This window comes from Garra rufa, chromosome 24 (genome assembly GCF_049309525.1).
Source record: "Garra rufa chromosome 24, GarRuf1.0, whole genome shotgun sequence".
NCBI classification, from domain to species: domain Eukaryota; kingdom Metazoa; phylum Chordata; class Actinopteri; order Cypriniformes; family Cyprinidae; genus Garra; species Garra rufa.
Window position 1 is genome coordinate 81,235 of NC_133384.1, and position 22,733 is coordinate 103,967.

A 22,733-nucleotide genomic window follows, 5' to 3' on the forward strand; every position below is an offset into this window, starting at 1 on the left:
TTGAAGAAGCGAAAAAATGAGGGAGCATCGAATTTAGTACTGAGAAGCACCCCTGTGTGCATGGCATATCATATAGTACTGCATGTAATGGTGCATTCAAGTCAGGATGTGTAAGAACCACAAGGTTTGTGGCCGTGTCAGTAAGCAAAAGCATGTAGGACACTATAGATACAGCGTCTATAATTAAAATCAAAATGTTAATCAGTTATTTGATGTGGAATCGTGGCGACTAGCACAAAATGAAACCTTCAAAACAATACTGAATGTCTTTAGTCACATGGAATATTTTTCTAATTCTGAAATATTGTATTTGCATGTTGGCCTAATATAAAATTTCCCTTTCAAATTTTTGTGCAATAAACAATTTTAAGCTATTTGTTTTCCTTGCTTAATGCACTTTTCTTGTTTAAGACATTAAAGAAGGTTTTTAAAGAAACATACAAATTAAGTCAAATATAATATAACAGGTAATTGTTTGGTTGAATACATATTGTTTTTATGTATGTAGATCTCAATACTGTCCTCTAAGTCTGTGCTTGAATATGTAGCATATAATAGTGTGTCGACAGAATTCTACATTCAACAGAATTGGTCCATACTGCTGTCCCACAACCAAAAAAAAAATCTTTTAAAAGTTCAAGTATTCAAATTTTAGATGTTTCATAACATTCTTCTATTATCTATTAAAACCCACAATAATATTTAAAATATCAGTAAGCTTAATGTACATAAAAATAATAATTTATTGGGTACTTTCAATTGGGAGATGGCTGTCCAGAACTCTAACCCCTACATTTCAACTTGTGAAAATAATATTGAAATACTTTTTGCATTTTATTCTGTTGTTGTTTTGAAGAGTATATTTTTAAGAGTCCATTATTTTAGGGAAAATGTGATTTATATCCATTTATATATACTAGCTTCAAAAGTATCTAAAATTGTCATTACTGTAACAGTCATCATTGTTTCAGCAGGGAACACATAATTCTTTTATTTAGGGCAAATAAACAAAATTTTTAGTACAGTTATGCACGTTTAGCGTTTTAGTATGTGGGTTGAAATACTGTAATATGATGCAGTCACTACCAAAACATTAATGTCACTACTGAAAATGTGCTGTCATGACTAAAACATGGGATGATCTGTCAAAACTAGGATGTCATGATAGTGTTTGGTTCAATATATATTCAAACTAGTCCTTAACTTTGAAATCAGTATGATCAATGTTTTGCCTTTTACAAGGAAAAGGATTTTAGGATTCTAAGACAATAAATCTCATAAATCACACTTGAAATAGTGTTTTAATAAAACTTTAGAAAAAATCAAAGCTAATCACAAAAACGCTTTCTACAAGCCAAGACAATAATTAAGCAAATTATAGTGTAACACAGACAAATAATGCAGTAAATATTAACTATGGAACAAAAGATGATTAAAAAAAAATCGTTAATGTCATATTTGTAAAAACTGAGCAGACGTACACACTTTCTCTTGTCGGAGCACTGCAGGTATTTGAAAATTCTTTGAAAGTTCTTGCAGCTCGCTGTTCTATATTAAAGAATTGACTCTATCGATTACATGCATGCATATTTGAGAGATCAAATTTAGGATGGTTTCTGCACAACATTTTATGGAATGGGCCCATGGAGATTTGTTCGTTTTGGAATAGATTTTTACATCACAGTGTTTTCTCTTGTAAAATGTGACCCTGGACCACAAAAGTCTTAAGTAGCACAGGTAAATTTCTAGCTATAGCCAAAAATACATGGGTCAAAATTTTCTTTTTTGACAAAAATCATAGGGGTGTAACGATACATCTAGGTCACGATACAGTACATATCCCGATATTGGATTCACAGTACGATACGCATCATGATATTTTAAACAAAAATTAAAACATGAACTGAAAATCAAATAACAGATTTATTTTGATTATAAAAAGTAAACATTTCAATCACTTTCTTTGTTGTACATACAAGGTCACATTTCAAGGTTTAATAAAAAACCTTCTGTATTCAAATTAACAACTGAATAGGTCTGTCTGTCACTGAGAAATTTGTTAAATTTAACATGATAGTGATAAAATTGTCAAGATGTCAAATTCTTTAAACCTGCTTGCGACGCAAGATTCAATGTGCGAAACAGTCCTACCTGACAGGTGACCTGCTTAAATTGACGTAACAGTTGGAATTATATTTATCTGTTGGGTGCAGGTCCCGTGCTTGTGTTCACGCTCTGTCTGAAGATGGTTTAAAAGCCCTTTCACATGGGACGCGGCAAGCGTAGTGAAAGCGTTTGGCAGTTGAGCCGGGGTTCGCAACAAACAACGTCTCGGTTTATTTCACAAAAAAACTAAATTTAAAAAAAAAAGGTAATGAAAATTGTATATGTGTTATTTGCTATTTATCATTTTATGGGCAAATGACTAGCGTAGATTTCATATCAGACACAGTTAACTATGACATTTTACACATAATTGTATTTTTACCTAGCAAACCAAGTCGTAGGCTATACTACACGCATGTTCTGGCTTTCTCCATTTTTTATGGATCATACAGCTCTATTATAGCCTATTTTAAATGATCTTGATCATGTTTTCAACACTCCAGCATGCGCTCAGTGAAATGTTCTTTTGGTTGTTAATAACAATCTGTGTGGTAACTGGTTAAATCGTGGCTGCTGCTTATAAAAAGATTTTTTTTTTTTTCCCCCTTTGGAGGTTCCTGCCGCGAAGAGCCGTAAAAGCTTTAAGAAATGTTTGTTCCAATGTGTGACTCGAAAAGTGGGTCTGATGCACGAAACTTTTCATTTCCCACTCCGTGGTAATAACATGCGGCGTGATTGTATTTTGTTTTGTCTGTAATTTTTTACCGTCGTCCTGTCGGTTGACTGATCATCACTCTACGATACATATCGTAACATTTTTGCATCCAGGAGAACTTCGTTTGGGCTCATTTAAAGACAATTTTCTCAATTTAAATTCCAGATTTTCAAATAGTTTTCTAAATATATGTTCCTACATAAATGGAAAGTTTATTTGTAGCTTTTGATGACAATTTTTTTCTTTTTTGATTTATAGATGCATAAATGTGACCCTGGACCACAAAACCTTGTCTTAAGTCGCTGGGGTATATTTGTAGCAATAGCAGATTTTTTTGCACCCTCAGATTCTAGATATTCAAATAGTTGTATCTCGGCCAAATATTGTCCGATCCTAACAAACCATATATCAACAGAAAGCTGATTTATTGAGCTTTCATATGATGTATACATCTCAGTTTTGTCAAATTTAACCTTATGACTGGTTTTGTGGTCCAGGGTCACAAATGGGCAATGAGAATTATCTTTATGTCGTAAGTTATTGTTTGCTCAGATTGTTTGAATTTACTCGTCTGTATTTCTTAAAATTGGTAGATAGTTTGAATTGTTTTCCGCTTGTTTCTGGTTTTGTGGGATGTCTCTGTTCCTCACATGACTGTCCAGGCTGACATAGAGACAATGAGCCAGAATAAACACCAAATCCAGCATAAAGGGGTTCAGTGAATGTGGTTTTGAATGTGTGTAAGTGTGTGAGTGCATGTGTGCCAGAAACGCTATAGAAAGACAGGACTCCGGCAGGCCAGTCCAGATAGACTCCTACTCTCTTAGAGAAAACTGGAGCTCCAGCTATCCCATTGCACTCATTATTGTGATTAAAACTAAATTGGCCATCAGAGTAGTCCATACTCCAGGAGTGTTCATTGTGTCCAAATACATTTGCAGCACAGAATCCTTTCCTGCAGATTCCTTTATATGTCACTGATATGTAAACCTTCCCGCTCCATTCAGCCTCCCAGTAACAGCGTCCAGACAGACTTTCCCTACACAGAACCTGAGGACACAAATCAAATCTCTCTGGATGATCAGGATAGCGATCTGATCTTTTTGGTTGTCCAGTGTATGACCGATTTTCTTTCACATTTGGCTTGACGATGCTGTTCCCCTTTGATAGATCGAGACAAGTGTTTACTGTGTTTGGATCAAGTGTGAGATCACAGGCATCTGAACACATAAAGAAAGATTATCGAAATCATAACACAACAAACGTCACAAAACATGAAATCCCAAAAAGTGTGTCAAACCTACATTTTTGTAGTGCCTCTGTAATTTTGAATTCTCCCTTCTGATCCACACTATAAAAACACAAACATGATGTCACATTCTGATAAAATGTTAAACACAAAGTTTCACACCTGGAATTACTACCAATTACTATCTGTAAACAAACGGTCAGCGCAGAATACAGGTGTGAACTAGATTAGAAAATGCTTAATAACTTCAATATTTCAATCCATTAAAACACTTTTGAGGGTAATCGGAAACATGATGATTTTGCATTTGTAGCAGACCTCACTTTAAAATTAGTTGTCATAAAGGACATTTTAATGGGATAATTTTAAGGGGAACATTTTAAAGGACATTTTAAATGGGGAAACTCTGTTTCTTCAGTAGAACACAAACAAAGATTTTTAACTCAAACCGTTACAGTCTGTCACTCATATAATGGCAGTCATTGTGACCTATGCCTTTGAGAGTAAAAATAAATAAATAAAACCAAAAACCCTGCGGCTGATGACGATACATTGAAGTCTTAAAGGGATGGTTCGGAGTAGAATTGACTTCATCCGAAGTTTTTTTTACCTTAGTCGAACATTTATGGAGATATTAGAGTTTTTCGAATTGCTTGTTACAGGAGTGAATGTTACATGTGATGTATCTCGTAAATTGCACCACTAAACGTGCAAGTAATCTTACCAGACTTGTGCAGTAGTGTAAATAGGTTATGTACTCACAAAACACTGCATCGGAACATTTGTAAGTCCACCATGAGTGTTTTAAAAACACGTTTTAGCCGATCCCTACTAGTCTCAAAAACTACAAATGGCGACACGTCGACGTCACTTTCCTGGTTTGAAAAAAGCACGTAAAAGTCCTCCTACAAGTTGACATGCACACAGATGTAGTAGGAGGACTTTTACGTGCTTTTTTCAAACCAGGGAAGTGACGTCGACTTGTAGTTTCTGAGACTAGTAGTTCTCGGGTAAAACGTGTTTTTAAAACACTCATGGTGGACTTACAAATGTTCTGATGCAGCGTTTTGTGAGTACATAACCTATTTACACTACTGTACAAGTTTGGTAAGATTACTTGCAATTTACGAGATACATCACATGTACCATTCACTCCTGTAACAAGCAATTCGAAAAACTCTTAATATCTCCATAAATGTTCGACTAAGGTAAAAAAAACTTCGGATGGGGTATTTAGATGGGCTTCGGAGTGCATAGCAATGAAGTCAATTCTACTCCGAACCATCCCTTTAACACACAAAACCTCTGATACACCGCAAAGTACACAGGACGATTGTAGGTACGACGGCTATTTAACATAAGTACTAGTGCTTATCCTGATTGTTGCAACTGATAAAAAACTAAAAATTACGTTTGCTTGTGCAAACTCATCCGGAAGTGCTAACTTCTCACGACTCCCAACTTTTAAGCCTGACCGCCTGAAGTTATGGTTGCTTGTTCTTCGTCATGTGCCGGCTGTTGTGAACACGTTCAGGACAGTTGGACATTGCAGTGGATTAGAGGTAAAAAATAAATAAATAAATAAATACTGTTCGGTTTCTTGCACTGACCAATTGTTTTGTGTGTTAAGACCTCAATTTATCGTCACAAACCGCAGGGTCTAATTTGGTTTTGTCTGTGTATGTTTTTCTTTTTTTTACTCTCAAAGCCGTGGATTCCATTGACTGCTATTATATGACTGACAGACTGCAACATTTGAGTAAAAAACCTACATCTTGGATGCCCTGGGGGTAAGAACATTTTTATTTTGGGGTCCCTTTAAGGCACTGAATTCTGACCCACCTTAGTGTCTCCAGTTTGCAATTTGGATTTTCTAACAGTGCAGAGAACATCTTCACTCCTGAATCCCCCAGGTCATTGTAGCTCAGATCCAGTTCTCTGAGATGCAAGGGGTTTAAACTGAGAGCAGAAGCCAGATAAGAGCAGCCTTCCTCTGTCACCATACACCGAGACAATCTGCATAGACACTTCATCAATTAGGGATAGATGATACCATATTGAGAAGATGCATGTTACAGCGGTTTAGCTATGATTACTTTTAAGTACACCGGGTTGTCACCATTATGTGACAACAAGTAGTATGTCTCTCATTTGTTGGCAATCCCAGGAAAGCCAATCTGTGCATGTGATAGTTGGGTTGAACCGGTATCCCTTACTTTGTGGATCCCCAAGCACCTGTCCTTTAGCTACTTTCTTACAGCTGTCTTTCCAGACAACAGAGGGTTGTTTGTTGAATTAAGGTCAAAATAAAAACATCATTATACAAAGATACTTCTAAAGGATACTGGCTAACATAAATGGCACTCTCTTATAAATACTAGTAACTACCATATAATGATTGGTTGGTTGCTAAGATGTAGGAGTCATAATAAAAACATAACAGTAAAGATATATACATTTATACAACAGTTCTCTCCTGTCCTTGAATCTGATTGGCTGATAGGAGTGTGATATTAGAGCGCTATCAGAACTTCAACAGCCACTTCACAGTTTGTAATTGCATCACTCCGCTTGTGGTGCTTCTTAAAGTGAGTGTCATGGCGGATGCCCAAATGCAGTATCATTTTATATATATTACTTTTTTTTGTAACAGAATGTAGTTGTAAGAGGTTTTCAGATGAGAATGTACTTGTTTATAGTTCAAATATGCAGTTTGTTAATAAAGATAATGACTATTTGAAAATTAGTTTCAACGTTTATGGACAAGTGGGCTCCAGATGGTCAGCACTGAACTCGCGAGACATCATGACATTATGGAGTATATTGCAAAAAACAAACTAAACACTCCTACAGAAATGCACGCATTCATGATTATGTGTTGAAGTCTGGTTAGACGAATTTAGTGTGTGTGCACATTTAGAGTGCATTCTTTCACTGCATGAATCACATAATTCAAGATATGGGGCAAAGAAATGTATATATTTACATAATTTCATATAGTTATAATATTACACAAAGAGTGCAGTTTTTTTCTTAAAAAAAAGGGGGGGTCACGTTCAAGCTGAGCATGCAACAAAAGCTTGGGATTTGTTTTTAAAAATTCTGAGTCGACTCTTTCTTTTGAGAGACAATAACTATGGTGCACTTTCAGATTTAAAACTAGGTTTAAAATAAAATAAAAAATTAGTTTGCAAACTTGCATCTGAACAAGCCATAAGACTAGAACAATGTCCATTGAACAGACAATGTTTGGTTGTAATGCACAACGCCAAGTTTGGTGAAAGCCAAAAAAGCATATTAGCACAAACACAGCATACCAAAAGGCTGATTCTCCAGAGGTCAGAACATTAAAACCCTTCAGAGAAGGAATGGCAAAATTTGGGACAGCAAAAAGTTTGAGGACTAGTTTGCTACAGTGAATTCTTGGCTCCAACCCAAAAACTAATGTAAGCATGGAATTTTCTGCAAAATTTAAGAATAAGATAATAACACTGTTTAATGTTGTTGTTGTTGTGGTTGTTGTTGTTGTTTCTTTTACAAATGCTTAAACATGTAACTTTGGTTACCTAAGTAAGAAATGATATGATACATCAGTAGCTGATGCTATTAGACCATCTGAAAAAGGTTAAATAAAAGGAAATATACCAGAAAGAGAGAAATGCTTAGATAAGGGCTACACTTTTTTGTGATATTCTATCATACACTCCTAAATTGCAGGATGTTTAATTTAATTAACAAGTAAATATATTAATTAATATTCTTAAATACCTCAGTATCTCCAGCTGACAGTTTGGACTTTTTAGTCCAGTAGAGAGTATCTTCACTCCTGAATCCATCATCTCACTGAAACTCAGGTTCAGCTCTCTTAGGGGGGAGTTTGGTGACTGTAGAGCCAAAGCCACACTTTTGTAGCACACAGCAGTTAGACTATAGCCAGAAAGTCTATAAAAGATGATTACATAAACAGGTCATTTTTATTCTAAAAACATGTTAGAATATATGCTATATGGACAAAAGTATTGGTATTTCAATTAAAAGGTGTGTAAAGTCAAACATTAGTAAAAAAATGTTCTGTAGAGTTTATTTCATGCAAGAGTGGCAATTTAAAAGGATGCCACCTTTGCAATATGTCAGTGAAACTTGCTTAACTTTTAAGACATCACTAGTACAGATGGTTCATAAATAATACCTTTAGAACTTGATACATGATCCAAAAACTAATTGATCTATTTTGTAAAGTGTTACTAATTCACTCAATATTTAATTGTGTTTTGTGTAAAAATCAACTTTAAGTTTGTAAAGGTAAAATATAATTCCAAATCAAAAATGTTACTTTTATTTTAGCAGAAATTGTAAAAATCCAATCTTATGCAGTCACACAAAATGACTTACAGAGCTTTTCTGCACTTCATCACAGCAGGTATCAATCTCCTTCTACCCTCCTCTGATGTATTATATTGCATAAAATCCAGGGCATCCACCACCTCATCTGACATCTGAAGCACATAGGCTATTGTTGAGCAGTGAGCAGGGGAGAGTTTATTTTGTGAGTATTTCACAGATTTCAAAAACTCCTGAATGTCTCTCAGGAGAGTCTGATCATTCACTTCCAGCAGACATAAGAACAAATTGATGGATCTGTCAGCTGAGAAACACCCATCACTCTTGATTTTGCTTTTAATGTACTGTGTAGTTTCTTTGATGGTGTCTGAACTGTTCTCTGTGTGAGTCAGTAGACCCTGCAGGAGTTTCTGATTGGACTCCAGTGAGATGCCCAGCAGAAATCGAATGAAAAGATCCAGACGTCCATTTTCGATTTGTAGTGTTTTATCAACTGCTACTTTCAGCAGTTCACACAGAGAAATTATCTTAAACCTATATACCTGGTGTTCTTCATAGAGAAACAACTGCAGCAATTGCGTGTTCATAACTAAGTATGAGTAAAACACATAAAAAGCTGCTAGAAACTCTTGAAAACTCAGATGAATGAAGCAGAAGACTTTCCTCTGATGTATCACAGATTCCTCCTTAAAGATCTCAGTGCAAATCCCAGAATACACTGAGGCGTCAGTGACGTCTATGCCACTCTCTGTCAGGTCCTCCTCATAGAACAACACATTACCCTTCATCAGCTGTCTAAAAGCCAGTTCAGCAAGTTTCACAATCGCTTCTCTGTTGGACTGCAAGAGTTTTGTTGGATTTTCCTCATCATACTTCTGATTCCTCATGTTGATCTGAGTGAGCAAGAAGTGGATGTACATTTCAGTCAGAGTTTTAGGGATTTCTGTCCTGTGATCTTGTTTCAGTGTTTTTTGAAGCACAGTGGCTGAGATCCAGCAGAAGATGGGAATGTGGCACATAATGTGGAGGCTTCTTATGGTTTTAATGTGTGAGATGATCCTGTTGGCTTCATGTAGATTATCGATTCTCTTCTTGAAATATTCCTCCTTCTGAGGTTCAGTAAATCCCTGAATTTCTGTCACATGGTTGATGTATTTTGAGGGGATCTGACTGGCTGCTGCTGGTCTGGAGGTGATCCATATGTGAGCAGAGGGAAGCAGCTCTCCTCTGAAGAGGTTTGTCATCAACACATCCACTGATGAAAACTCATTCACATCACAAACTTTCTGAGTGTCTGAAAACATCAGTGTGATTCTGCTTTCATCAAGACCGTCAAAGATTATCACAACTTTACACTCCTCATAAATCTTTGAGTCCGGATCTTGAAGTTCAGGATAAAAGTCCAGCAGAAGGCTCTGAAGGCTGTACTGACCATCTTTAATCAAATTTAGCTCTCGAAATGGGAGCACAAACATGAAATCTACATCCTGATTGGCTTTTCCCTCAGTCCAGTCCAGAATAAACTTCTGCACAGTGACAGTTTTTCCAATTCCAGCGATGCCTTTAGTAAGAACAGTTTTGATTTTGCCTGTCTCCTCATGTCCTGGTTGATGTAAGGGTTTAAAGATGTCATTGCAGCAGATTGGAGTGTCTTGTCTTCTATGTGCACTGTAAAAAACAACCTATAGAATCTACTCAATAAAATGGGGTAAACTGATGTAACAATTTGCACAGTTTGTTTGGGTAGATTCTATCCTATATATCTGAGTAAAGAATACCTGAATTTATCAGCTAAGACAAACGTAGGTAAAGTCTACACAGCAAAAAGCCCAGTATTAAATGAACTCTCCCAATAGTTTGAGTCCATACTCAAGAGTATTAAAATGAACACTGAAGCAGTGTTAGAGTTATTGAGGTAATTAAGTTATTCATTGAGTGGTGATTGACCATTATTAAAGACCTGTGTGATGTTAAAAAGCAGAATCGCCAAAAGGAGAAAATCTAATTTTGTAAGTCACCATTATAGTGGTCAGTGTTAGCATTAGTTTAGCTCTCTACCAATAACTTCTTAACATTAGGTTGTGTTTGGGTGCTCTAATTGAGTTATAATGGTCAGACAAACCAGGAGAAATTAGATTATGTGGTGTTGAACATGCTTTGACAAAGTCATAATGTAATGACCTGATTAACTAAGTTATATTTTATGTTAATTACGCTGGATTAATCAGTGTTTTTGAAGCTTATTTTAACAAAAATATACACATATTTTAGATATAGACACACAGACATCAACAATCAGCATGAGAATCACAACAATGGTGACCATCAAAAACGTATGTTGTAGCCAATCAAAACTCATCCGTGTCTCCCATCATGCATTGCGGCATTAATAAATTATGAGCTGATTATTTCCGTGATGTTTAGAGTTGATCTGTTTCTGAATATGCTGTTTGTCACCATTGTTGAGATTCATATGCTGATTCCTGATGTCTGTGTGTGCCTAAAAGAGCAACTTTTCAAATTTTTTTGATCAGAGGAGCTTGTAAAAATGCCAATAAAAAAAAAGCTTTATTATTATTTTTTGCTGCTGTGAAACCCCAATGCAGTTGTAATAAACAAAGAATATAGAACTGAAAGACTACACTCTAAACTATTCCAGTGGCTCAAATTAAGCTTATTTTAAACCAGAATTATCACCACTGCATGACTTTTGCTCTTTAGCTTGTCTGGCTGGTTTAGCTAAACAGCTAAACAAAACTTAATGCTAAAAAGCTATAGGTCAAGAGCCCAACTAATGCTAACACTGACCACTATAATGGTGACATAAAAATTTTGTCACCATTAAAGTCTTCAATCATTTTCAATCACCACTCAATGAATCACTTAATTACCTGATTAGCTTTGACACTGCTTCCGTGTTGATTTTAACACTCTGAGTATGGACTCAAATAAACTCCCGGGAGAGTTCATTTAATACTGCGCTTTTTGCTGTGTAGACTTTACCTACTTTTTTTTTTTGTTTTTCTTAGCTGATAAATTCAGGTATTCTTTACTCAGATATATAGGATAGAATCTACCCAAACAAACTGTGTAAATTGTTACATCAGTTTACCCCATTTTATTGAGTAGATTCTTAAATTCAGGTATTCTTTACTCAGATATATAGGATAGAATCTACCCAAACAAACTGAGTGCAAATTGTTACATCAGTTTACCTCATTTTATTGAGTAGATTCTATAGGTTGTTTTTTACAGTGCAGGCTGGTTAATTCACAGTGTATTACAGTAGGCTACTTTCTCAAAAATGAAATTTTACAATAATATATTATGGTATATTATTGTTTTAATGGAAAACAGTATGTTACAGTCAGAATTTGGCTGTTCTTTTACAGCAGTTTGTCTAATGTTGTTACTGTTTTACAGTAAATAACTGTATTGCACATCTGCTCTATGCTTTTTTCTTTGTCTCTCTTGTCTTTCTATAGTGGGTAACAAAATTAGAATTTTTATCTAATAATTTATATTTTAATTTGACAAACTAAATCACTTTTAAAATACATTCAGTTAAACTGTAGTTGATCACACCGAGTTAAAACAACGCGATTACAATTCATTGCATGAAGAATTCGTCCAGTTAGTTTTTTTTTTAATAGGTGGAAACATCGTAAATATATGAAACATTGATCTAAGATATGACAGATAACATGGTTTATTTTAACCTTCACTTTCAACCTTTCACATTCAGTGCAACATAACACTCAATTAAATCTTGTAGAGATATTATAATGAACTATCCATTTTTCCAGGCATGAAAATCAATTTTACAGTTTGATTAAACTTAGTAAATCTTAACAGCAATATGTGAGTGTCAGTATGTCTGCAGTGCTGGATATCAGTCCTGTGATCATTCAGACTCAGATCAACAGCACTCTTACTCATGAGATATGAATTAAATATTGAAACACGATGAAAGCAGTAAGATCCAGACCTACAAGTGTAACGTTTACTAACTGTTGAACGGTAAGATCTTCAGAGACGTAAACCAGCAGAAGACTGGAAAGACAGTGTCAGTGAAGGTGGTTGTGAATGTGTGTAGATGTGTGTTAGTTAGAGGATCAGAGAATGACACCATTACTTCATCATAGTCAGAGACCCTCATCCTTGTGTTTCTTCGCTGTAAGAATTAAGATACAGTACATGACACACTTCTTCTAGACACTCTTTCAAAATGGCAGGATTTATGAAACTCTTCTTAAAGGGATAGGTCAATCAATAATGAAAGTTTGATCATTTATCTGCTTACCCCCAGGGCATCCAAGATGTAGGTGACTTTGTTTCTTCAAAAGAACACAAATGAAGATTTTTAACTCAAAATGTCGCTGTCTCTTAGTCATATAATAGCAGTGGATGGGCACCAAACTTCTTAAAGTAAAAAAAAAATCTCTGTGCACTGTGTAAACAATGAGTGTTGTGTATACATGAGGATGATGAGCTGAGTTGGACGTGGCTGTGTATCAAAGGTAAATAATGATATAAATACTGTTCGGTTTCTCGCAAAAAATAATTGTTTCGTGTCTTAGGACATCAATGTATTGTCACGAGCAGCAGGGTTTAATTTGGATTTGTCTGTGCATGTTTAGTTTTACTTTCAAAGGTTTGGTGCCCATCCACTGCCATTAAATCAATAACAAACTGCGATGGTTTGAGTTAAAAAATCTTGGTTTGTGTTCTTCTGAGGAAACAAAGTCACCTACATCTTGGATGCCCTCGGGGTAAGCAGTTAAACATCAGATTTTCATTTTTGGGTGAACTATCCCTTTAAGAAAAAAAAAAAAAAAAGAAGATGTTTTTAATGTTCCTAGGTGCAATTTTTTTTAAAAAAAACTTTTTTTTTCTTCTTAAAAATACCCATGACAACATCTCGAGAAATATTTTCTTATAGAATACAATGACGAGTTTTGAAGTTGCCTGATTGTACTATTCACAAGATAAATCTAAGCAATATACAGTATTTCATAATATAACAATACTTTTTTAAATAGATTTATTTTTGGTGTTTTGCCTTTATTATTATACACATTTTAAGATGATTTAAGAATTTCCTTTCCTAAGAAGATTTGTCTTAAGAACATTCTTTAGAAAATCGTAAATAGTAACTGTTGAAATACAAAATATTCTCCTTTTTTTAAGTTACAAAAGAAAGAAAGAAGAATTTAATTCTTAATGCTGTAAATCTGCCCGCAGCACGCTGATGACCTTATTAAATTAATGATGAACATTAATAATAATGATAATTGATGAATTCTATAGACTGTCAATAGATTTGTTGGTAACACCACCATAATGGAATGTGTTTGAGGAACTTGAAATAGATATTGAAGTTCCTTGAGTACAATACTATATTTCAGTTTTTCAGTCAGAAGAATCGCAAATGAAGCTTCAAGCATCTTTTTACTTTTACACTTAAATCTGTTCTGGAATTGAGTAGATGAAAAAAATTTGAAAAGGTAACAAAAAATAGTCAATAATATAAATGATATACTAGCGCTAGTATCATTGGGTAGTACCAACTGTAGTACTATGCTGTAATGTAATCTAATACTTTTGTGTTGTGATAAACTGTATGTGTACTCACTGTATTGGACAATGTCCTGCATCTTCTTCCAGACTCTGAACGGCAGGTTGCCCAAGTAACACGGCACATGAATCAAAGCTCCTGAAGGCATTTGTGGATCCAGCTGTGAAATCTGGAAGAACATTCAGGAGTCAGAACTGCAGTGGCTTTGGATCAGAATCAGAGAGACACCAGCAGATCACTCACCTTTCCATTGAGACTGGAAACTCCTGCAGAACAAACACACTATTTATCATCAACATCTCAAATCAATTATTAATCAATCAATCAATCAATGATCTGAAATCAGACCGTTAGAAAGCAGACATCACTGGCTTTCATCGTCTCCTCCATGTCTTTGATTGTGTGTGAAAGAGCTGAGATGTGTCTGTTGACCTCCTCCAGCTTCTCCTCCATCATCTGCTTCTTCTGCTCCTCTTCCTCTCTCAGTGCAGTGATTGTAGCTTCTTCTTCATCTCTGAGAAACTGATGAAGCTTCTCAAACTGCTGTTTAATCTGACGTTCTGTGTGCTCAACTTGAGACTGAAATCAAATCACATTCACTTCAATCATCTCAAAGACGCAACTTATTCTGGAGCAGCATGAAGAGTGAGTGGGTCAATGTGGGTTAGTTAACTACAACTTTAGTACTACTAGTACTGTAATAGTAGATGTTCTGTCACTGCAGGAGCAAATATACATAAATGTCACCAGGTTCTCAACTCACGACATATCAAAATGTTTTATAAGATATATTCATATGTGATTTTATTTGAAAGCAAAACAGCTGCATATACTAGACAGTCAGTAAACCAATTTGATTATGCATGCCAGAACCCAAAAATGTCTGAATTGAAGTCTATAATGTATATAGTTTTCTTAATTAATTTTAATATTGTTGGAATGTTTTTTTCCTAATGCTAATTTTAAAGACATTGGCGTAAAGTATTGTAGAAATGGCAAATGAAAAAAGCTGCTCTAACAAAATTTGTGAATGTCACAGAATCAGTCGTCACCTTGATGTGTTGAACTGTTGTCTCAAACTCTCCTTTCATTGCTTTATTGTGTTTAAGTTTCTCCTGTAAGGCTGTATTCAGTTCCTCCTAGAATTTTAAATTAAAATCTATAAGACACCTGAGATTTCTGTTCATGTATTTGATACACATTTTGAATAAAATGGTAATAGGAAATGAATACATATGACCGCTTTAATCAACAGATATAAATCTGTCTTACCTTATATGATTGAACAACTTCACTGATGGGTCTGAATGTGTGATTGGTGTGTTTCTGTGAAGTAAAGCACACTACACACGCAGGCTGCTTGTCCTCCAGACAGAAGAGTTTGAGTTTCTCACCGTGTAAACTGCAGATCTCCTCAGATCCTGATGAACGCCTCTCATTTATCTCCTTCAAGAAAGACTCACACAAGTTTTTTTTTCACAAGATTACATCTAGGTTCATCTCTTGAGGATCTTCTCCTGCAGACAGGACACTCCTGAGTTTCCTTGGTTCTCCAGAACTGTTGAAGACACTCTTTACAGACACTGTGACTGCATGATAAAACAACAGGATCCTTGAAGATTTCATGACACACGGAACAAGAAAAATCATCTTCTGATAGAGAAGCCATTTTCACTGTTTCTACTCCGGCAATCTGAACTTTACTTACGCTTTCTGAATAACAGTTTTAAAAATGAATCACTACAGGAATCATAAAGATCTGCTGTCTGTTCAAAAACAAACCCTTCTTTGAAGTTTTTCTCTTTGTTCTCCATTGCTCGCTGATTCGTTTTTGTATTTGTCAAGAGAGAGGTGAGTCAGTACAACAGAAAATAAATTACAGGTCAGTCTCCTCCTGTTAAGTGTTGTAAGAAGGCGGAGTTTCTGCTCACCTTTGGATGTGGACACAACGTCAGACAGGAACATCAGAGTTTAGTCTGCTTATCATGGTGATTGTCAGTGTTTGGAGTGTTTGGGTTGAGGAATCAGTATACTCAAATTAGAATCATTTACAGAAATAATTACTCAAGTATAAGTACAAGTAATAATATTAATTCTTACTTGAATAAGAGTAAAAACAAAAGTCTGTGAAGAGTAGAAGTAGAAAAAAAAGTGATGATGATAAAAAGGAGCAGAGTTTATTGAATAATCTAATCCTGTTCTAATTCCAAATTACACATGACCAATTATGACAAAAATTCCATTGCATGTAATTTAATCAGATTACTTTTTGATTACTTTTAGATTACTTTTGACCTAACTCGTTCATCACATCGATACAAAGGGGATAATCTTGTACCATAATGATTTAAAAATACAAAGAGTGAGGAAAAATATTCCTTTCAGTGTAATTAACAACATGAAGTGCATTAAACATTGTATTACATCAAGGTTTCTCAAACTGGGGTTTGTGAAGGAACTGCAGGGGTGTTAACAAGTAATTAAACCATAAAAATGTAAAATAGCAATCAAAATAATTCACTTACTAAAAAGTAAGAAATATTGTGTGTTTACCAGCAAGCCATATGACCATTAACCAATGTCAGAGAATCGTGAATGTGCAAATGTGATACTTTTTTTTTTTAAATCTCGGTGGTACTTAAAGATGTCATTGATTAAGATTTCACTTTTTTTAACTTTAGTTAGTGGGTAATGTTGCTGTTTGAGCATAAGCAACAGCTGCAACGTTACGATGCTCAAAGTTCATTGCAAATGGAGATATTGCTGATTGACCACCCCTTTAAAGTAAATCTATTAAGTGAAAGTGGTTCAGATGACAAAAAGTTTGAGAATGTCTGCATAAGGAATAATGAAAATGTGTGCATTTTAATGACAAATGCTTTTCAATAATACATAATAATACATGGTTATATAACCTACTGAGTGATAATTCACTAATAAAGTAGTTGATGCACTTCTTAAAAGTGAAAAGATTTTTGGTAATCCATTGGTCACATGCTGTGTCAACTCCTGACTAATAACTGTGTGAATGTCCATAAAACTGGACTTTCTAAGTGTATATAAGTGGTAGACTATTTTAGGAAGGAAAATGTAAAATATAAAAACAAGGAATTAGAGAGAATCAATAAATAAAAATTAATTTACTGCCATTGTGTTAATAATATTTAATCATGTAATCCATAAAAAAGTAACTGTAATCTGAGTATGAGTATTTTAAATATAATTTACTCTAATTACACATACTTAATTTATGGAATCTGATAATCCAGATTACATGTAATCAGATCTGTTCACAACAATGTCCTGTGAAATGAAGACAAAAGACAATACAAATGTATGGTTACACACAAATATTGCCACAAATAATCTTTAGATCCTGAGATTTATTGCATTTATCACTCTGTAAATTGTCACTTTTAAAAACTGAATTTTGAAACAGCGCAGCTCCAGCCACAAGGGGGAGTAAGCGTTGCAAGTTTTGGTTGTTTCTCGGTTTATTCCCAACATTGTTGCCAAGTCCGTGGTTTTCCCGCGGAACTGGGCTACTTTTATACTGTTGCTACGGGTTGTTTTTCACGTCCACGGGTTGAAGTGACCCCAATAACGTAATATGTATCCTATGGAATGCTAATTTTACCAGAGGAACCCCATCACAATACGTGTATTTTACCCACTGGAGCGCAATTTTTTACCGGGGGTAGTTTTGAGTAGCAATTGGGCGGGTTTTGTTGTGAAAACCTGGCAACCTTGATTCCCAAGGCTTTTTTTTTTTTTTGATGCTTTAAACGACAGATACAGAACAATACAACATTAATTATGAAGCCAAGGGAACAAAGGAGAAAAGAAAAGAAAAGAAAAGAAAAGAAAAGAAAAGAAAAGAAAAGAAAAGTTACGATCAAAAACATGCATGAAATACATTACTTAACGATTTTGAAGACAGAACACAAACGGACAGTTTTGATTGCTTTTCTGTTATAGTGCTACTTTGAATAGCACACAAATATTTGTACAAATTCTTTATTCTTTATGTTAAAAAATGTACACTTGGTATACAGGTGGTGTCTTATTGTTTAATGGAAAACATTGCATTGCTGTCAGAATTTGGCTATTGTTTGACAGCAGTTTTTCTTATGTTGTGATTGTTTTACAGTAAATAACTGTATTGCACATCTGCTTTATATTTATTTTCGCTGTCTCTTTTATTTTTATATAGAGTGGAACAAAATTATTAGAACTTCCACATAAGTCATCATTGATATTATTCAATTAAATGTTTCAAAAACATAAATCACAATATAAAAACATTCATTTAAGCTGTATTTGGTGGCATTGAGTTGCATTGCATGAAGCATTCACCCAATGAGTTATTTTTATTGAGTGAGAGGCACTTAATAATACATAAATTGCAGTTAGCCATAAAACTTGAATCCTAAAATGGGTAGAGATTTGTAACACATCTAAGATATGATAAATAACATGTTTTTTTTTTTATCCTTCACAGTGCGTTTTGATTCGGTGCAACATAAAATGCAATTAAATGTTGTAGGCATAATGCAATGTACAATCCATGACTGTTCCACACTCTTAAAAATAAAGGTGCTTGACAATGCCATAGAAGAAACTTTTTGTCTAAAGTGTTCCATAAAGCACCTTTAACATTCCTGTTTCACAAATGGTTCTTCACAGCGAAAGAAGGTTCTTCAGATTATAAAAAGAAAGAGATGGTTCTTTAAAGATCCTTTGATTGAATGGTTCTTCATGGAACCAAAAATGGTTCTTCAATGGCATCACTGTGGAGAACCTTTTAAAGCACCTTTATTTTTTAAAGAGTGCAGGCATGGAAATCACAGTTTTAAAATTCAACACAAAAATTCGTTATCAATAATAGAAATACAGTTAAATGGGTTTTCTGTTAGTGTCCCAAGTGATTAACCAAAAAGTGGCCCAATTTACCTGATTTCACCCTACTCAAATATGCCCATTATAACAACATAACATATATACTGTAACAAGAAATATCTTATTCACAAGGTAAATCTGAACAATGTTGTTTATAATACAACAATAAAAATTAAGAAGATTATTAATCTTTCTTAAAACTTGTCCTAAAAAATCCTAAATATTAACTTCTGAAATACAAAATATTCTTAATAATATTTTAATATCTTAATAATAATTTAATTCTTAATGCTGTGAATCTGACTGCAGCTCTCTGATGACCTACTAAATTAATAATTTTCTTCATGAACTCTAGAGACTGTCAATAATTGCTTTAGTAACACCACCATAATGGAAGGTCTTTGAGGAACTTAAGATAGATATTGAAGTTCCTTGAATAAAATACTGCATTTCAGGTTCAGTCAGTCAGAAGAATTACAAATGAAACCTCAAGTGTCTTTTGACTTTTACACTGTTGAGTCTGTTCTGGGTTTGAGTAGTTGAAGAAATGAGAAACATTCACACATCCAGAAGGTGTCTGCGGAGACCACTTCACACAATAAATTATACAAATATATGTGCCTGAAAAAAAGAAAATGTGACTAATGGTAAATGTTAAAACATTTTCATTTAATTTTTCATTCAATATACATCATATGAGGATCCTCATATTTTTTTTCTATAGTTACTTTCACCAAATTTCATGGTTCATATTTGCAACTTTTTCATATTCGCTTAAATATTTACCACAACTGCTTCTCTAAAATCAAGCTTTGTTTGGATTATTGATAGATCAGAACTGCAAGCAAATGAGCAATGAACATAAAGAATGCAAATGTTTAGTGCATTTAGTACTTATATGTTAAAACTGATCTCAAGTGATGCATTTAAAAGTTGTTAGGCTGCATAGCTTTAACTATCGAATTTCTGTTAAAAAGCTGTAGAAAAGAGAAAACTTAAATGATCCTATTCATGACACATTTATTTTGTAGAAAATATGCATTCAACAACATACAGCCACTGTGACAAGTAAAAGATCTTTGAGAAAAATATAAAATGTATAAAATACATTTTTATTACACACAAAAAAAAAAAGAAAAGAAAAAGTCCTGTTTTATTCGGTTTATAAAATGTCTTTCTCAACCCCTTGAGATGTGATGTATGTGCAGTATACATGCTTATTGTCTGTACAAATGTAATTAGAATTAGGGGTTATTGATAGATAGGTTACTTGTTGCATCGCCATAGCAACAATGCATTGATCAATCGGCATGCTGGTTTGATTATTGATTGTTTGGATGGGGGAGGGCAGCTCTGCTTTCTTTCCCTGCATCTCTGAGGATGTGATGCTGGTGGATGAAATAAATGCTTTTCCCTATAAAGAAAACATTAATAGTCTCCTAAAAATGCGAACGTTACACGTTCAGTATATCAGGGCTTTATCTTGATTGCTGGAGCTTGATTTATCTGTTATATGAAGATATGATAGAGCCTACTAAAAATATATCTATATGATTTTGTAGTGTAACTGGTGCTGGTGAAAGATTAGTCTAACATCTGAACATCCTACAGAAATGCAAGAGTTTTGCGCAAGCAGTTATTTAACAAACTACTGGCAATAACTTCGAGGTTGATAAACGTTTCTGATTGTTAAAGAAACATGTAACAGAAATTACATTTACTTATTTTTTTATTTTCGTTTGCTTATATTATAAGGTATTATTGTTAATAATAATAATAAAAAACGGTGATAATATCGAATAAATAACTAAAGATCTTTTTTTTTTGTAGCTATTATCTGAATCAAATCAAAAGATCGATTGCTTTTTATATGATCACGGATTTGTTGTTTATAATAATGAATGCGTGAAGATAAATCATATTGAATGAAGTCGGCGAATGACAATGTACTGCAAGAGGACAAACAACAATTTGATTTATCACTGTGCCAATGTAATCACTTCCTTTTTATTCCATAATGCCCAAATGTATTTAAAACAAACATAGCGAATAATAATATATAGGAATATCTTAGAATTTAACCATGTTAAATGTGCATTTGTTGTAATGAATATGAATCCTGAACTCCCCGAAGCGTTATAAGTTTTATTTGAATTTACGTATTTCTTTATTGTCCCACTGTTAATCACTTAAGAAGATAAATTACTTTTTTATACATTTTTAGTTTCCGCTTTGAAACTGCAATTAGTCTGTGTCAAACATATTTCCAAACCGTGGTTAAAATGATCAGAAACTTTAAACAAATATATATTTGCATCACGGAGAGGTTTGCTCTCATTTTGAACATGTATTTGAGCCCATTTCATTTGGAAACATCTAAACAAACATCTAAAACGAAACAGTAACTCGGAATTAATCGAAAGATTAGATGATAGTTGGAGACCAATTACTTCCTGAGTACCACTTAAAGATAAATAATAATGCAATCATGTCGGTGTGACTTAAGTGTCATCTGATCGTCTTTTCCAAAGTGTCATCATAGAAACAAATATCTAATGTAGGGTTTTGGTCACCTATGTGTGAAGGAGTTTGGGGGCTGGACGTTTTCGCGGTGGTCTCCTTGTGTGATTGGCTTGTTTTGGACTAAGGGGGGCATCCATTGAGGAATTGGTGTTGGTCATCCTGGAAGGGAGAGTGATTGGGAATCACGTGGACTTGACCGAAACAGGGAGAGGGAGAGAGAGGGGGTCGAGCATGAGAAGTATCATCAGTTCAGGGCAGTCACCGAAACACTGAGAGATCACCTGGAGAACTGAGATTTAACCCAAACATCCCACACTGAACATCAGGAGAATTGAAACATAAAAACACAGAGAAGGCGAAGACAGGAACCCATGGCAGAGGGTAGGCCTATGTCATTTGTTTTTGGAAGTTCTAGTCCTCTTCATAAATACATCAAGGTAGGGCTGGGCGATTAATCGAAAAATAATCGAAATCGACATTCAGAACCTATAATCGATCAAATGTTTCCAGGTCGATTATTTCGATTACTTTCCCTTTAAAAACAGTACCGCGTGTGGAGTCACGTGACCCGCTCCGTTCCGCCGACATGTCCATGGAGAGCTTAAAAAATTTACAGGATATACAAGAGTAATTTTGTTTAGAAGACAGTGCTTATTTTCTACTTTGAAAGTGCATTTTCGGTTTTCGGCCGAAAGACTTTTATCACCGAAACAACACGGCCGAAACAGTATGTTGACACAAACAGAAACCGCAGCCTGCACGTGCTTGTCTGACTCTGAAGCAACACGTCTGCGGTGTGGACGTATGGAAAGACCCACAGATAGCGATATGCAAAACTTGTTTTGCCGAAATTTCCAGAGGGGTTGTGTCTGCAGTCGTGCGTGCAGTGATAAGAGCAGAGATCAAGACAGATGTAGCTTTCAGTGAGTGAAAAACATTAGCTTTACGTTGGTGTTACGTCACAATATTTTAAAGATATGTCTTTTCATACTGTATTTTTATTAATATTTATGTTTTAAACCATGGAGGTGAGCCAATGGATATCACACAAGCAACGTGAAAACTGCGCAATGTTAAAATGAAAGTGAAAACTGATTTTCAGCATCTGACGTGCATTCTCTCAGAGACAACGAGAGACGATTATACTTCATATGCTGATATTAATTTAGTCCCCTAATATTTTCCTTGTGCCCTGAATATGGTGGGAAACGTATAAAAAGAAACGTATATTGTGCAAGGTTTGTTTCAGAAAATCGGTTCTTGAAATAAAGCTCTTAATTTTAATTGAAAACTGCAGTGTTATTAGGGGTTATAAAAGTCAT

At 34.7% G+C, this 22,733-nt stretch overlaps 1 protein-coding gene across 1 annotated transcript; it reads right to left on the bottom strand.

Annotated features, from left to right (window-relative positions):
• Positions 1 to 3,358: 3,358 nt before the first annotated feature.
• On the bottom strand, positions 3,359 to 15,803 carry LOC141299989 (protein NLRC3-like). The gene is made up of 9 exons (XM_073830294.1): positions 15,772 to 15,803; positions 15,478 to 15,601; positions 15,262 to 15,435; positions 15,042 to 15,128; positions 14,047 to 14,158; positions 8,463 to 10,014; positions 5,913 to 6,086; positions 4,126 to 4,172; positions 3,359 to 4,041 (listed from the first exon to the last, which is right to left on the bottom strand). Exons 1-9 carry the CDS (start codon positions 15,801 to 15,803, stop codon positions 3,359 to 3,361), a joined length of 2,985 nt encoding a protein of 994 aa, XP_073686395.1.
• Positions 15,804 to 22,733: the final 6,930 nt, after the last annotated feature.

Coding starts and splice junctions, on each gene's coding strand:
- LOC141299989 (XM_073830294.1), bottom strand. CDS start 15,803: ATGGAGAACAAAGAGAAAAACTTCAAAGAAGG. Junction 15,602..15,771: donor GAGAAAAACTTCAAAGAAGG/GTTTGTTTTTGA, acceptor GAAATCTTCAAG/GATCCTGTTGTTTTATCATG. Junction 10,015..14,046: donor GCAGGACATTGTCCAATACA/GTGAGTACACAT, acceptor TACATCAACCAG/GACATGAGGAGACAGGCAAA.